We start from the raw sequence: 17,298 nt of genomic DNA on the forward strand, positions 1-17,298 counted from the left end.
GCTAGAGATATGCAACTCTTCCTCTCAAACACTTGGAGGCCATTGTAGGGTTATTAATTGACCTAATTTTGATATTGTTGTATCTCAGGGAATAGGGAGGCCTGAGGAGAGTGGGGGGAGATGGAACAACCTGTCCGTGGGGCAGTCAGAACACCGACAACATTTATCAGTTAGGTTCCCTATCTTACATGGGTGCAGTTCGTGGTACCCTAAAACATCAAAGAACACTTAGTCACAGATCACCATAACAAATACAATAATAAAGAAGTTTGAAATACTGCGAGAGTTACCAAAATGTGACACAGAGACCCAAAGTGATCAAATGCTTTTGGAAAGATGGGGCCAACAGACGTGCTCAATGCAGGGTTGCCACGAAACTTCAATTTGTAAAAAAGAGTATCTGCAAAGTGCAATGAAGTGCAATAAAATGAGGCATGCTGTCAATTCCTCCAACATGTGACTGCAGCAAGTCATTGGAAATATAAGCTTCAAAATAAAATCTCTGAATTTACTTATGTCAAATTTTCTATGTAATAATCACAATCGTTACCATTCATTTAACATTCAGTATCTGTCAGGTACTGAGGCAGGCAGCCTCTAAGATGGTTCTCAATGATCTCCACCTCCTGGTATTCATGTCCTTCCTTGTGTAATGTCCAACCCTTGAGTGTGGTTATGACTAATGACTCCTTTCTAATGAAGAGAATTCTGCAAAAGTGATGGGATGTCGCTTCCCAGGTCAGTTTATCTAAAGACTGTGGCTACCAATTTTGGCAATCTTTCTCACTCTCTCTCTCAGGCTTACCCTGGAGAAAACCAGCTGTCATGTTGTGAAGCAGCTCGGTAGAGGGGCCCCTGTGGTGAGGAACCAAAGCCTGTCAGTAATCATGTCCGTGAGCTTGCAAGAAGGACTCCTCTCCATCACCAAATGACCCAACCAGTTGAGCCTGTAGATGTGCTCACATCCCTGACTGATAGCCTGACTGCAACCCCAGGAGAGACCTTGAACCAGAGGTACCCAGCTAAGCTGCTCCTGGACTCATAACCCACACATACTGTGGGATAATAAATGTTTACTGTTTTCAGCTGCTAAGTTTTGGGGTAATTTGTTAACTCATATAAATACAGTGCTAGTAAGTATTGTTCTTCTGTGAACTTATTTAACCCTCCCAGTAGCCTCTGAAATAAATCTTTTAAATCCCTATTCTGCAGATAAGAAAAATGAATTTCAGAGAGATATGGTATCTGGACCATATTAAGCCTTCAATATATGTTGTTAATAATAACAATAATAGTTGCTATTACCAGTTCCTATCTAATACTATATAGTCCCTTCTAAAATTCCTTGACAGATCAACATTTCCAGTGATGGGTTAGTAATTTTCTCACATTATGGATGAGAACCCTGAGGTCTAGACAGGTCCCATAGCTTGCTTATAGCTTTAAGATACATGACAAAGAAACCATAGCCCTAAATCAATTTATATTGAATCAGGCAGATTAAAGCCCTTGGAGGAAATATCCACTAAATATGTAATTACATTAAACTGGGGTTTAAATAAGTCTGAGATTTAGAATGGGTTTCCCCAGTTTCTGTCTTAACATATCTCTGCACCTACTACTTTTCCAAGGGGATGAGAAAGCCTAATTTTCCAGGTTTAGTGGGCCTGGGGGTGTAGGCAGGGCCCAACATTCAGGTTCCATCTTGGAGGGTTGTGGACAGCTTTAAAATTGTTGACAGTGACTGAGCTCAACTTGGAATGTGGCCCACAGTTCCTTGGGAACTTTGGCTAATTAATCAACAAACATCTTCCGCTTCCTACAGGAATGCATTGCATTTAACAGAACCCACAGAAGCCCACTCTATCCCCCTCAGGAGCACTCACAGGCTTGTTGATATCCTCCCTCCTGGAATCTGCTGGAGTGAAATGATCATTGCAAATGGAATTTCCATTGCAAGTGGCGCAGGCAGACATCCACACTATTACAGGGATCAAGCACTCAAGCAAGCTGTAAATTACTTTCTTTCCTAGGCATAATATTAACGCCAAGATTTCCCTGAGAATAGTTTCATTTTGAAAATTCATCGGGGTTTAATCTAATCATGACATTATCTGTTCACCTGACAGAACAGAAAGAAAGTAAGTGATTTTCCCAATTCATCTAAAGGGCCTCTGGCACGTTTATTAGGATTCACTACCTCTTTAAAAAAATATGTGTACGTGGATTCTTCATGGAATGAAAACCAAATTGAAACCTGTAAACGTCTATTCTGGGTCCAGTTCAGCCTCAGGCAAAAGTGAAGGAGTGAGATTCCATCATCCTTCCTGCCTCTCTTTCTGCGCTGTGCTTTCCGTCTTCCATCTTCCTCCCTCTCTCCATCCTTCTCCCCATTGTATGTTCTAGGTCTCCAGGTGCCCCCCCCCCCCCCACCGCAACCCACTGCTTTCCTTGTTACAACCGCACATCTAATCCAGTCCTGCTCCCTTTGATAGGAGCACACAACTCAACACCTACTTCCCATATTCATCAGCCAAGGAGATAGTGGAACTTTACTTTCTGCAGTTTGCATCGTGAAAATAGATTTTTTCCTCCTAAATATAAAACTGTGTTACGACTTTAAATACGCTTCTTTAGACTTTATACAGCCCTCTGTCTCCAAACCTTGCTCCCTGCCACTCACAACCTATTCAGGCTGAAAATTGCAGTTTTCAAACTTGGCTTATCTTTCTCTCCTCCATCCCATCAAAACATACTGGTCTCACGTATCATTTCCTTCAGGTTTTATTCTGTGGCAACAAATTGCGCATACGAATTGGAGCTGAAATTTTAAACTCAGAATCATTTCTGTTTAATTGGGGTTTTTCAATGGATAAGTTAATCCAAAGTATAAGAAACAAACAATTGCGGATCTGTGAGCAAACAGTCTGGTATGATGCAAGTAGCACTGGCCTGGCCGGAGAAGAGCATTTTAGACTCAGTCCATCAGAAACTACCAGGGTGGCCCTGGGCAAGTGACTTAGCTCCAGTGGTCCTCAGTTTGTCACGTGTAGAATGGGGAGACGGGGCCAAAGATGAGATTCGAGAGAGGCACAACTTGCTACTAGGTACTGCTAGATGTAATATAAATAGACTGGTCAGCCATATGCGGGGATGGGGTCGAGGATATTGGGATGGATGCCTTCTAGGACCCTCGGAACTCCAAGATTTGGGAGTAGGGGTGCTTCTCCTGTGTACCCAAATCCCACCCATAATCCCGTCTCCTGTTGGCCTAGAAGCTGCTCCGCACTTGGACATTTGAGCTCTGCTTTGGCCTCACCTGACTTTCTGTGTTAATGGAATAAACGGTGTCCGTCTGGTCTAACAGTCTGCAGGCATAGGCAATATTGACTGCTGTCTCCTGCTTATCTCCAGTCAACACCCAGAGCCGGATCCCAGCCTCCCGCAGAGCAGCGACTGTGTCTGGAACTCCTTCCTGCAGCCGGTCTTCGATCCCAGTGGCTCCTGGAGTGATTAAAGACACCAGAACTCACATTTATGTTGAGAAAGTAGCTGCTTAATTTCCCCAAAGCCCTATCAAGCCAGGCAGTGATTATTAACTTCTCTCTCATGTTCTAGGCTGTGCTAAATGCCCAGGATACAGCAGTGAAATAGACAGAGCTGGTCCCCACCCTCTCGATGCTCAAAGGCCTGTTGAATAAGGATTTATAACTGAGCTATGTGAGGAGAGAAGCCCAGGGTGCCGGGCAAACATAAATCAGGAGACCCGAACTTCATTTGGAAGGTCAGGGAAGGCTTTGCTGAGGAAGGGCCACTTAAGCTCAGACCTGGGAGATAAACCCAAAAGGTGGGGAAGGAGGGGAATTCCAGGCAGAGGTATCAGCATGTGTGAAGGCCCAGAGGTCAGAGGACAAGATGACACAGAAAGGCAGGCAGAGCAGGGTGAGAGACGAGGCCAGGCAGGGCGGGGAGGAGCTGGACCATGCAGAGTCTGTCAGGGCATGAAGGGATTTGGCATTTATTTGGTAGCAAAGAAAGCTATTAAAGGGAGTTAGGTTGGAGAGTGATGGGATCGGTTGTGAATTTGAAGGAGATCATTCTAGAGAATAGATTGGAGGGTAGAGGCAGCAGGATGAGATTCAGGGCTAACAGTCAGAGGAGAGCTGGTGTGGCTGGACTGGCCTAGCGGCAAGAGGAGTGGAAAGATATGGAGAGGCTGGAATCTCTGCAAGTGCTCACCGCAGAATTAACAGAGACTTGGGTTTTTGATAACGTTCTTGGAGGGCATTAAAGATGCGGATTCTATCAATTTTTGAATGGTCTCAAGCTTTGAGCCAAAGTTGACGATTCTATACCCAAATATCCAATAGCGGCTAAGTGATGAAGCAAAAATAAATCTGCATTTAAATTGAGATTCATTTCAGACCACAGACTAATGGCTACCCATTTCACTCTGGGCAGGAACAGGCGTGCCATTTCTTTTAATAATCCCGAGTGACAATAGGTTGTCAAAGCAGTTACATTAGATGCATATTGAAAAGTTGATTTAATACTGTGGGACTCAGTGTGAACGCATGGCAGCTTCTTAATGGCATGGCAGTTTCTTCGTGGCAGGATGAAATCTCTTCCCAGCCCTAGTCCTCTCCATCGCAAGCCATCTTGAGGGAAGAAAACAAACCTCTCTGTCCTGAAATGTGCCTGTTGTGTATTTCAGGCCCGAGGGCACAGGTAAACCAACCCATGAAAAGTGATGCCCGATCCCCATCTTTTCCGCCGAGCGTTGGCCTGGAAGGTGAGACTGAAAATGATGTGTGTTACCGGGAGGCAGAGTGAAGGAGAGAGCAGGAAAAACACATTTAGTTGTGTGAAAGAGAAAATGAAACAGGAAGGTGGTGAGAGCCTTTCTCAGCCAGGGAAGCCGACGGGTCCTGACAAGCGTGTTCTCTTTCATGCACTACCGGCTCAGGGGCACTTCTCACCAGCTGAGGCCAGAAGGCTCCCCTGAAGCAAAAGAGACCGCACGGGAGAGGGTGTGAAGGGGGTCAGGTGCCCTAATGGGCTGACATTCCGGGGGTGGCCCGGGGTACCGGATGGAGCTGTTTGGACTAGGTACCCTCTAGTTCCTGTTAAAATGGGTTCTCGAGGCCAGCTTTCAAGGGGGCCTTGTGAGGCAGCAGACAAAGGCCCCTGCAGTCCAAACGCAGGAAACAAAAAAGCCAAAGGAGGTGGGGAGCAAAATTGTCTCCCCGTTTTCCACCCATCTGACCAAATCTTGCTGGTACCTTTTATATATAAAGAGGTATTACCGTCTTCTTACAGCGACCCTGGGTCTTCCCCCTTCAACCCTGCCTGGCTGAGGTTGGTGATTTAGCCAGAGGAGGCGCAAAGGCTCAGAGGGGTGTGGGGATGTGTCCCTGGGCACACAGCAAGGTCTCCACAGGGCCAAGATGTGGCCTTCATCCCCAGGCCAGCACTGCCTCCCAAGATGAAAGAAGCCTTTTGCCACATGGCCAGTATGTGCATGCTGTTCAGGCATCCCCTTTCCTGGATCTTATTCCCGAGCTGTGAAGAGATTAGCCTGATAAATAAAGCCTCCCCCTTCTCCCTTGGCAATGCTTTTCCTTCAACAGAAATCCAACGCTGTCTCTTAGCTGGTGTTTTCCATCTTTCCCCCGAGAGTATCTATCTAACTTCTATAGAAGTCTTTACAGCAGCAGAGTGATTTTTGTAAAACACAAATCCGTCCCTGCTTTGATCCCCTTCCCCTCTCCGAACCTTCAGCCTATGTCTTACATGGCCCTTCATAACCTGCATCCTGTTGATCTCCCCCGCACTCTGTGGTCCAGCCGTAGAAGACCTCTGAGTCTCCAGCCAGCCCAGGCTTTCTTGCCTCCAGGCCTTCATTCGGGCCCTTCCTGCTCCTGGAACACCCTCCCCCTTTGACCAGCTCCTTTCCTCTGCTCAGTTCCGGCTGTCCTGCACCCTCCTTGGCTCCACAGTAGGTTGCCACCTTCTCCTTTGTGCTTTCATCCCACCGGGTACATCTTCCAGCCCAGCTCTCATCACACTCTGTTGAAATTACTTGTTTAGTCATCCAAGTGTCTTTGCTAGACTCTGAGCTCCAGGACGGCAGGGTCTGTGTTGTTTTTTCTTTAAATTTTTATTGGAGTAGAGTTGGTTTACAATGTTGTGTTAGTTTCAGGTGAGGGTCTGCGGCTCCTGTTACCTGTTGTAGCCACAATACCTAGCATGCTACTTGGCACACAGTAGGTGCTCAGTAAACATTTGAACGACTGGAGAAGAAGCAACCAGGCTTCCTCCAGCAGGGAGTGCAGGAATGCTCCTGGGGCATCCTCAGGAAGCTGTGTGTGGAGTCTGGGTTGGATATTGGCACAGCCCATTGGCGCCAAATGCCTGGAAGGACACCCCAGGGAGGTTCCTAACTGAGACACATTTGTAGCAGTGTCAGAATCAAGGCCAAGAACTCCCTTTCCAGCTTGCAGCATTCCTTTTTTAAAATGTAATGATAACTTATTTTTACCTACCGAGTAAGGTGAGTTGATTCTCCAGGTGCTGTGCTGTCTCCATGAGAAGCTCATCTCTGTTGTTGAGGGACGCCTCAGCCTCACGCCGGAAACTGGCCCATCTCTGGAAGTCCTCTTCACTTAAGATCTATGCAACAGGAAGAGGCTTGTTCACAGCTCTGGGTGACTCCCTCCCCCTGCCCATGTGCTGGGCCTCCTACAGGCCAGTTTGAGCTTCACTGTACAATTAGATGGGGCTTTTCCCTCAATAGTTTTTTTTTCGAGTCTTGAATTGATGAAGGATTGTTCTTCGTGTTCCATTATCATCAAACTTCTGTTGAGCCCCTGTGATGCTCTGGTCACTGGAGATATAGCAATGATCAAGACAGACAAGAATCCTATAGGCCTGGGCTTATGTGCTAGTGGAGGGTGAGAGACATTATCCAAGTGAATAATTTAAAAGAATGGATCATGTCAAGGAATTCCATATAGAAAACAAAGAGGGTGATATGATGGCGTATGACAGGGTAGGGGGACAGTTGTGGGAAGAGGGGTTATTTCATTTGGATCGTCAGGTCCCTTAGACAAGGTGACATGTAGGCTGAGATCCAATGACGAGAAGGGTTCTGTCACAGGGAGAGGTAAGTTCAAAGGCCATGAAATAGCAATGGACTTGGCTTTCTTTCTGTCCCTTGAACATACCAGTTGGCTTAAGGATGGAGAGCCAGGTGGAGAGGACCAGCAATGAAGCTGGAAAGGTAAGGAGCAGCCAGATCTTGCATAGCCTGGTAGACCATTCCACCAGCTACTGGGGGTGCCCAATGGCTGAAAGAATCCAACTAGAGGGCATATCTGGAGTCCATAGCACTTTTAGACCCCTCTGTTGGCATTATATCCTCACTGTCTCTTATAGTAATGAATGACTCTTTTCTTCAAGCATCAAATATTCTTTAATTTTCCCTCCGTGCACGGCACTGTAGGGAAAACCAAGGGGACACAGGTAGGCCTTTTGCTCTCAAGGAAGAACAGTCTTATCAGAGGAGGCAAAATAGGAATAGATAATATTAATAAAAAATAGAAGGTGGTAAGGATATAATTACAATTTATAGAATAGTAATGCTGGTCACTCTCCCAGGCGCTGTACCTGTGTTATCTTAGTTAATCTCCCTGACAATTATATGAGGTAGGGAACACTAGCAACTTTTTACAGATAAGAACATCCCCAAACTCAGAGAGGTGAAGAAACTTGCCCAAGGTCACACCACAGATAAGTGGTGAGACTGGGACTTGTCCCCTGGTAGGTCTGGCTTTAAAGTGGGTGCTCTTAAACTTTATGGTGCACTAAGCACCTACAAAAGAGACGAAGAGCTCTGGGGATTTATGGAGAAGAAGCCACTTCTAGCCATCTCGAAATGTATGCCCATCATAGCTCCCCTATCTGATTTTAGGTGCCTCATTAGATGCCCCAGCTCTGGGATTCATAGCTCTTTGCCTCCTTTCCTGTAGGGGCAGCAAAGTGAAAGACCTGAAGGACATAAGGTGGGTAATCTACTTGACTATAGCTGGGCCAAGGGCAATGCGATCGGGAATGGTAGGAACCATGACCAGTCCCAGAACACAGCAGAATATATCTTTCATCAAAGGGATCAGCTACATGGCTCTAGTTACATGGCTACATGCTACATGGCTCTAGCTATTTGTAGCTATTCAAGAATGGAGATCCGGTTTTCCAGATCCTCTGCATTTTCAAGAGAAACCAGAAATCTAGATTTGTATGTGATCACATAAAATCTCCCCAATTCCAAATCTAGGCAAATAATGCAAATGTTCAAAGGATATTTGAAGGCAAAATTATAACATTAAAAAAATTATGAGTTATAGGTTATCAGTTACATAGACAATGGAAAGCAAGGAACCACAAAGCCACACTAATAAGGACCCTTGCCACTCAGATTTTTGTCCCAGCAAAATTGTCAAAGTCATGGGTCTCTGTGGTCAGGATAGCTAATTTTGAAAATATTAAAACAACCAACGTTGAGGATCTTCTAAAAAAGAAATAGAAAAGACAGAAGCAGGGTCGAGGCCTTTCAGCCACTAAGCGTGGAATTTGTTCTCACCTTCTTGGCGATGCACAGTGTTCGAAGGCCATCTCTTGCATACAAGTCTAGATGCCTCTGGGTCTGGGCTCGGATTTTCCTCACCTTCTTTTCCACATCAGTGTCAGTCGCTGTCAAACAGTCATTGTCCCCCATGAGGTCGTGGGCAATTGCTTAGGGATCCCGTTCTTAACGCTCAGGCATCTTAGAGGAGGAATTCCCTCATGCCCCCGCCCCCTGCAAACATGGCCCAGCTCTCCCAGGCTGCCCTGGAAGGCGGTAACTCCACGGGTCCTTAAATTGTCTGCTCTCTATATCTGATCATCCAAAGTCTGGCTGAGAGAAGTGCTATTTAGGGAAGGTAGGTGGTTCCAGGTATTGTTCCCAAATGCCTGTTTGCAGGAATTCCCTGGCGGTCCAGTGGTTAGGACAACGTGCTTCCACTGCAGGGGGCATGGGTTTGATCCCTGGTCAGGGAACTAAGATCCTGCATGCTGTGAGGCAAAAAAAAAAAAGCATGGATAACCCAAACATCTGTTTGCATCAGAACCACCAGGGAACTTAAACCAATAATAGAGATTCGCAGGTCAGGTTGAAGGCCTGCTGAATCAGGGGACCAGAAGTCTGAGTGTTTTTTGTTACCTAAGGAGTTTTCCATGTGGCCAGTTTAGCCCTGGATGACCAGTTTGCTAAGTCTCAGACATACTATCCATCACCTTCTCCGTCATCTACTTTAGTTCTTACAGCAAGTTGCTTCCAAGGTGGCTACAGACCTGAATCTCATTACTAAGTTCCTCACCATACCGGGTTTGCTGAGTTAGGCTTAGAAAAAATATTTTTTGGATTCCTATAAATCTAGTGTGAAAAATATTTCATTGTGTTGCTCAAAGTCCCCCTTTTGAAGTCCTACATAATACGATTCTCTTAGAAGAAGTTTATCTTTTTCTTTTGAAATTCCAGTACTTTGATCTATCAGATAAAAAAGAATTTTTCAGCCTGGGCTGGTGGTTATGGGGCAGGATTGATGCCATCACCGCTTCCTTTATCTAAGATGTTACAGACATCACTAATCAGTGGCAGCACTTTGTAAATCTGAGCTTGGAAAAAGCTTCTGAATCCTTCTTTACCAGGGCTGGATTGAGATCTTTAGAAGCCCTAAGTGGTAAACAGATTTTGTGCACTTTGTCCATCCCTCCATATAATGCAAAATTAAAAGTACAATTCTTAACAGTAAGATAAGTATAAGGAAGTCCAGCAAAGCTCTGACTTTCTCCATGATACTATTCCAAGGCTGCTTTTATGCAGTATAAAAATCCCTTCAAAGATTATTTTCTCATTTTTCAGTTGCTACTGGTTTCCTGGTACCTTAACCACAGTCTTTGTACCTTATCTTTTTGAGCACTATCCACAATATTTTATTTTCAAAGACATCAGCTCCTGAGATTAAACACCTTTTGCCTTCTACCTGTGTGCCTTTGAGTTTACATTTTTGCTCAGGCTACCAGGAACCTCAGGGTCAAATTGAATGTTCAAACACTGTAAATATATTAAACCCTGAGGTTATTTTTTCCCCCTCCTTTTGAAATCTTTGCTTCGCAAATCTTATAGTAACACTGTCTATGTGTTTTTTATTGGAGGCATCGGTAATCCATTTTGGAATCAGGTGAGGAACAAAGAAAGAAACATCTCCAGGGCAGTGTGGAAGGCTGTTGCCCAGGGATAGAATGCCGTGGCACCCTTGACTCGGAAACACTGAATTCACTTGTCTGCCAGAGACTGGGGATGAAGAGACTTAATTAGCTCCCTTCCCATTCAAAACACTCATCAATCTCCATGAACCTCTTGGCTCTGATCCATAGCTGATAATTCAGGAGGCACAGGGCTGCCTGGGCAATTCTAAAGCTTGGCTAGAATCTACTACCCTGGGAGAATCACAGCCCCATAACTGTCTTCTCCTTGCTAGCAATCAGGAAGCGGCTGCACACTAATTCATGCTGTTCCAAAATTGGACACTGATATGTAGGGACTTTGGAACATTTTTCTGGCCTTGAGCAAGTTTATGAAAATCTGTTTGGGGGAGGCTGGGGAAAGGGATGATAAAGAGGACCACCTGAGGCTTCCCAGAGTGAACCGAGCCTGATGCAGAATTCTGGCAGCATGGAAAGAGCTCTGAACTGGGATTCAGGACACCTCCACATAGGATTTACCACTGGTTAGCTGGGGCCACTTCTTTTAAGTCACTTCCCTCTTTGGGTTCAGTTGGCTTCTCTCCAAAACTAAGAGTTAAAACCACAGTGTGTTCTAGGGTATGTTAATGGAAGTCCTGGTTGAAAAAAATTGTGTATGGGGAGTCCATCTTTAAATGAGTTTGGAAAACTAGAAACTGGGATAAATAAAGTTAAAGAAGTTCCTCTATGACAAGACTGCCCAAACAAAGCCTTTAATAAGTTAATAATGAGCTCTGTAATTCTCCAGGTCGTGGAGACGTGTAAAGCAGTGTGTGTTAAGCAAGCTGCTTTGAGGAGAGCGTCTTGAGGGTTTGTGCTCCAGTTGGGACCTGCCGGACTGAGCGACACTATAACCTGAGGCCCTGGTTACCGTCCACGCCGCCTGTTAAATAAGCCCTCTCTTCTTGGAACCCAGTAAGGTGGACTCACCGCAGGCTGGGTCTTCCAGCAGGTCCATGATAATGCAGTCAGCACCCTTGGTGTAGACGACGATCTCACCGGTCAGCGGGTGCCTCACGACCACGGACATCCTCTTCCTGACAGAGTCAAACTCCAGGGTGCAGAGGACATCGAAGGTGAGGCAGGTGCCCTGGGGCAAGCGCACGGTCACCTGCTTGGGCGTCCGGGACACCAGCGTGAAGCTGTAGGCACGGGCAGCGTGCACCAGGGCAGCCTCATCCGGGCTCTCGGCCTCGTAACAGACTTCGGGGCCGGCCAGGCTGAGGGCCGGGGCCTGCAGCACCTCCTCCAGGGAGGCACCCGGGCCCGCCCCCAGGACGTCACCCTGCTCGCACGTGCTGCTCCTGTAGCCGCCGTCGGTGGAGTAGCCGCCACTGCTCACAGACGTGTCGTCTCTCTCTTCCGAGTCCGTGGTGGGCATGTTGGCCCCCAAACTCTCCCCCAGGCCCATGTCGGAGGGTGCGGTGGTCGAGAATGACTGGCTGAGGCTCGAAAGCTTCAACCTGTGGAACAGCTGCTGAATCTTCTCCAGGGATGTCACCAGAGCCTTGGTCAAGGGTGGCACTGTGACCTTGTGGTAGAGGAGGGAAGGAGACCATGACTCTCCAGGTTGGGAAAACTATCAAGCTGTCTTATGAATCTCATTTTGCAATCAGTGAGTTAGGTGGGCCTTCAGTGATGGTGGGCAAGTGTTCTCCCCTCTGTGAGCCTCGGTTTACCCACCTATAACATGAGGGAGTTAGGCCATTGGTTTCCTTCCAGCCCTGACTTCCTAGGGATTGGCGATACTCATTTTCCTCTATCTTATGACCATCCCACTCTGATCATGGGCAAAGCAAAGCAAAGGAGACAAAAGCCAGACTCATAGTAGGGGTTCACACGCCCTGCACCCTTACCAGTGCCTCGTCTGCTTTATTTTTGCACGCAACATCTCACTTCATCCTCCCAGCAACGCTAGGGGATCCTATCATTATCCCAATTTCTGGATGAGGCAACTGAGGCATAAAGAGGTTAAATTGGCTGTGATCACCCAGGGTGTAGATAGCAGAGCTGGGTCTCAAATCTGGGTCCGTCTGACTCCAGGGATTGGGCTCTTGAGCTACCTGCCAGCTAAAGCCTCCCCATTAACGTGAAAATTGAGAATTGGATGCTGTCCTTCCCCAAATGGTACTTCTTTCTCTCTTGAAAATAGGGAGAATTTCTCAGATAATGCTTCCTGTGTTCCCAAAACTCCCTGAAGACTTCTGATTACTTGCCGACTTTTCAGGGTAGTTTAGAATCTGGGTGTAATAATGGGGGCTCTGGTTTGGTGCCTGGATGAACCCTCTTTTTCTTGATTTTGTGGCCACATGTTGTAACACCCAATTATTCTTATTTTTCACTTACAGGGGAGCTTGGGTGAGAGTATGTGGATAATCGAAGATAAATCTATCTTCTGTACTGAAAAATAATTCAGAGTATAACGTCCTATGAGTGGCCATCCAGGTGCATTATCTCCAAACTGGCAGAACTTCACACATGGTGTTAATTATTTTTTTAAACCTCCATTAAAAAGCAGATACCACTATACCGTGATATTATTACAGAATCGTACAGATCGTTCTGCCGTGTATTCACCATACGTCCTTCCTTAAGTTCCTCAAGCTCTCTGAGCCACGCCACTGTTTCTTCACTTGTTAAATCCAAAGACATACCTCCTAGGACTGTTGGGCTGTGAGGATTAAATGATAGTGCAGGTGACATGTTTGGCATGGAGCCTGGCACACAGCAAGTGCTCAGTAAATATTAACTTTTAACATCTACCCTGCAGACAGACAGACACAAAAATGTGAAACCTATATAGAGAGCTCATATGGAACTTTTAATATTTTATTTAAAAAATGAGGAGAATGAGGCCCAGAGAGGAGAAGAGCTCTGTTCAAGGTCTCACAGTGATGAAATGGTGACAGTGTGGCTAGGACCCAAGTACCTTGTCCCCCTGTACAGGGCTTACCCCCTCCCCCTCCCCCTCCTCCCATCCATCCCACCCTTACCATCAGCGGTCCTTACCCTCTGACGGGGCTCTGCGGTCGTGGAGACCGTGACGGAGTTGCAGATGGTCAAGGCCAGGAAGAAGTCAGCAGTGGAGGAGGTGGTGGAGAGGGAAGGCTTGGCAGGTCTGCTGTCTGACAGGGTCTCCAGCCACAGGGCTGCATCTCGTACCTTGGTCAGGAGGTTTTTATCTGGAGTCACGTCTTTTTCCTGGGAGAGAAAGGCCCGGGTCAGAGTCTTTCCTGAAGGGACTGGGGAGGAAAGCCCCCTCCGGCAGATTCTTTCATGCCTGGGAAAGGCTGATACAGTACCCCCCTGCATCCTGCATCCAGCACGTCTCCCCCTCCCCTGGGCCTGGTCATTGTAGAGTGTGATTTGGTTCCTCCCTTTCCCTCAACCCCACATGTCCATCAGTTATAGGCTCTGGTAGTTCTTTCCCCACAGGGTCTCCCCGCCATTTATCCCTCATTCCTGATGTTTCCAGCCAAGCGCAGACCCTCTAGCCCTCCAGCTTGGATTTCTGCATCAGCCTCTACAGTGAGGTTGCTGCCTTTCACCTCTCTTCTTTCAACCCCTTCATATGTATCACGCATTCGTCCTCCTAAAATACTATTTCCCTCAAGGTATTCTTGAGCTTGAAAAACTTCCAGGAGGTCTTCATTGTAAACACGATCAATTCAGTCTGGCATCTAAATTCTTTCCCATTTGCATTTCCACTCTTGATTCCCACCACTCTGTATTGTGGACCCTCAGCTAGGCCGAGTGGTCTGTTTGCTGCCTCCTGGGGGTATACTCCCCTCCTATGCCTCTGATCACAGCCTGTTTGAAGTCCTCTCCTGTCTACCCAAATCCTACCTAGACTTCAATAACCATGAAAACTCCACGGGTCCATGAGATCTGAGCCAGCCCACAGTGAGTTCTCTGTCTTCCGAGCCACAGCAGCAGGCTCCTGAATGCAGAATGTGCACAGGAGTCAGGGTAAGGTGAATGAGGGAAGCTGGCCAAGGTACAGACGAGGACACTATGGGATGGGGGGCTGTGAGACCTGGCAAGTCCCACCCCATCGAAAAGGGGGCGACTGCTCTGCTACTAACATGCTCCAGGGCTGGTACATTTTGCCAAATCTCTGGATTTTTCAAGGTAAAGTAGAGATGATGTGAGAACTGTTTTTTTTCTTTTCTTTTTTAAAAAACCTGTGGGCTGGATCTGACTCATGGATTTCCAGTTTTTCCACATCTTTGTAGAAGTTGCCACTTCCACCATCCCTCTAGAATTCACGACATATTGACCTATATTTTAAATTCAACTTTCTTATGTCCATGTTTAATCTCTCTAGAGATAAACCAAGAGCCTGAAAGACAGAGACTGCCTTTTCCATGAAGTTGTATCTTCTGGAACTCCAAGGATTGCTTTGTTTGAAGCAGAAGTTCAATAAACACTAGCTCTTCATAGATATGACAAAAGCCATTCTGCAAAGAAGTTTCCACATAAAGCCATTTCTATCAGTGTTCAGAGTTCACAGGTCAATTAAAGTTTCGAAGAGAGTCAATGATTGGAAACGATGGACTGAGGGAATCTTGACCGATTCGTGCAGAGTGAAGACTGAGGGCCAACAAGCTAGCAAGTTTTACAAACAAGAACCCAAGTTGAGATGAAGAACATCCTGTGGGGAAAGAGTCCTCAGACTGTGTTCTCTGACTACCAACTGCAGTGACTCCAGAAGTCAGATTCTAACCTCCCTGGGACTGCTGGCACAGGTGAGAGCCACAGGGGAGGAAACCCAGACTGACGCGGAGGTGCTGGATGGCTGGAGGGATGAGAGTCGGGTTTTCCAACAGCACAGCTTGATCGGGGAAGTGGACTGCGGGTGGAGCTCACACCGTAAAGAGTTCTGACCTTCATTTTGAGGGCTTTCCCAGAGCCAACACCTACACTTCCAACTTGCTTATACCATCTTAAGAGGACAAGCCTTTTTATTAAAAGGAAGAGTGCGAGTAAAACTGCGTCAAGTCTGCATTTCCTTTCATTGCCCTGTAATAAGTAATGGTGGGCCATCCATCCCGTACAGTGACCCTATTTTCAGAAAGCTTAGGAAGGAGCAGGAACCATCCATCCTCTCTGCCTTTGAGTGCAGTTGTCATAGCAGGAACTCACAGTGATGGAGCTAATCCTACCTTTCCAACAATGTCAGTTACGTGATCTCACTGGGTTCTCAGAGTCCCAAGTTGAGATGAAACTAGCCCCAACTTAACTGCAACCCAGAGAGATGTCTGACTTGACCAGTGTCACCCAAGGAGTCAGTGTAAAGCCAGAATTGATGCCAGACCCCTTGATTGTGAGCCTAGGGTCTTCCTTTCTGTGGTCGTGGTAAAGTAGCTATGTTCCCTTATTAACGCTCCCGTGCAAACTCCTCTAACCAGATTCCAGGGTCCATCCGGTTTACCAACATCACTCACAGAACTCTGAGCCAATTTCTGATAATAGTCATGACAGTTCCATTTCGTGGAGGTTTCTTATGTTCTGGGTACATCCATTATCTCACTGCATCCCCACAGCACACTATCTATTGAGTACTATTATTCTCCCAGTTACCTCTGTACTTCAAACGAGGAAATTGCTGCCCAGGGAGATTAGGTGTTTGCCCAAGGTCTCACAGCAAGTTGATTCAAGACAGTCCGACTCTAGAATTCATGCTCTTTAACCTCCATGCCAGGCAAGATCTCCCACGAGAAGGAAGTGGCCTTTGATACTTGCTGACAGTTGGCATCTTTAGTGTCTGGGATCCCAAATACAACTGACGGGCTTATATATCTAATCCTTAGGGCTCAGCAGGGAGTCCATGAGATTATAAAGGGGATTATGGGGATCTTTTTCAGAAAGTAGATTTCATTTTTTTTTTTTTTTTTGGCAGGGGTACATGAATGGGATGCTTTCAACCCTTACCAAAAATACCCAGACTTGGGAACAAGCTTGGAGGTCATCAAGGCCAAATCCCCTATTTTCCTGATGCTAAAACTGAGTGCCAGGGAGGAGGGCAGTGAACTCCCCAAGACTGCACATCGAATCAGGGTCAGAACTAGGACAGTTTTCACACCACCTGACTCCGGCCTCTGACAGCACACTGCTTGCTCCAAGCTATGCATTATGCATTTCCAAACGGTGACACAGTTAAAATGATTTAACGGTTATGTATTGCATGTCCATTACTCTCTAGTCTCTAAGTGCCATGACGGCAGAGACTGTGATGTGTCCCCGGTGCCTGGCAGCCTGTAGGCACTCACTCAAACCTTTGTTGCCTGACTCCTATCTAGGATGCCATGCTACCTCACCACTGACTAACCCATGGGGGCTCTTTGTTAAAACTCTTATTTAGTATATTTTCACCCAATCATATAGCAATGCACTAAAAAAAAAGTTCTGCAAAGGGCCTGCTTCTCTCTGGCAACGGCAGCAGGCCCAGCCTGCAGGTGTCAGTGACAGATGTCAGGGAAGCTTTATCCAGGCACGCAGACTTGTTTCTGCAGGGCAAGCTTCTTCGTGGTTCCCTTTGTCCACAGCCCATTGGTTTGCTGTCCGGTTCATTAACATTTAGGAACTTGGCATGTAGGACGATTATAGAGAAAGCAGTGCCCCCAACCCCCTCCGGGCCCTTTGGCTAGTGTATTTCTCTGAAGGAAAAGAAATATACATTTGTGGGGCTACCAGTTGCTCAGATTAGAGCTTTGTGGCAGCTGGGCACCCAACTGGTTGGATTTCTTTCTATTGCAGAACACCCGAAGCTCAGATAAACCCTCTTTGAGGAAGGTGATCTCTGACCTCACACCACACACTCAAGGATCCTCTTATTATCATCAGATTATATCTGCTGACAACTTATAGCAAAGTCAGGGGCTTTGGTAAGTGCTTCCATGTACATCATGTAATCATTATAACAGCATCAAAATAGCTATTATCATTCTC

At 46.5% G+C, this 17,298-nt stretch overlaps 1 protein-coding gene across 1 annotated transcript in view; it reads right to left on the reverse strand.

The window, feature by feature from the left end:
• Positions 1-17,298, reverse strand: part of ATP10B (ATPase phospholipid transporting 10B (putative)) — a 118,994-nt gene that overhangs the window by 38,742 nt on the left and 62,954 nt on the right. Inside the window, exons 10-14 of the mRNA XM_061188412.1 lie at positions 13,357-13,548; positions 11,278-11,878; positions 8,642-8,751; positions 6,546-6,672; positions 3,320-3,504 (exon numbers count right to left, since the gene is read on the reverse strand). Of these exons, the coding sequence (XP_061044395.1) occupies positions 3,320-3,504; positions 6,546-6,672; positions 8,642-8,751; positions 11,278-11,878; positions 13,357-13,548 (1,215 nt within the window). The remainder of the gene's footprint in view (positions 1-3,319; positions 3,505-6,545; positions 6,673-8,641; positions 8,752-11,277; positions 11,879-13,356; positions 13,549-17,298) is intronic.

This window comes from Eubalaena glacialis, chromosome 4 (genome assembly GCF_028564815.1).
Source record: "Eubalaena glacialis isolate mEubGla1 chromosome 4, mEubGla1.1.hap2.+ XY, whole genome shotgun sequence".
Taxonomy (NCBI): domain Eukaryota; kingdom Metazoa; phylum Chordata; class Mammalia; order Artiodactyla; family Balaenidae; genus Eubalaena; species Eubalaena glacialis.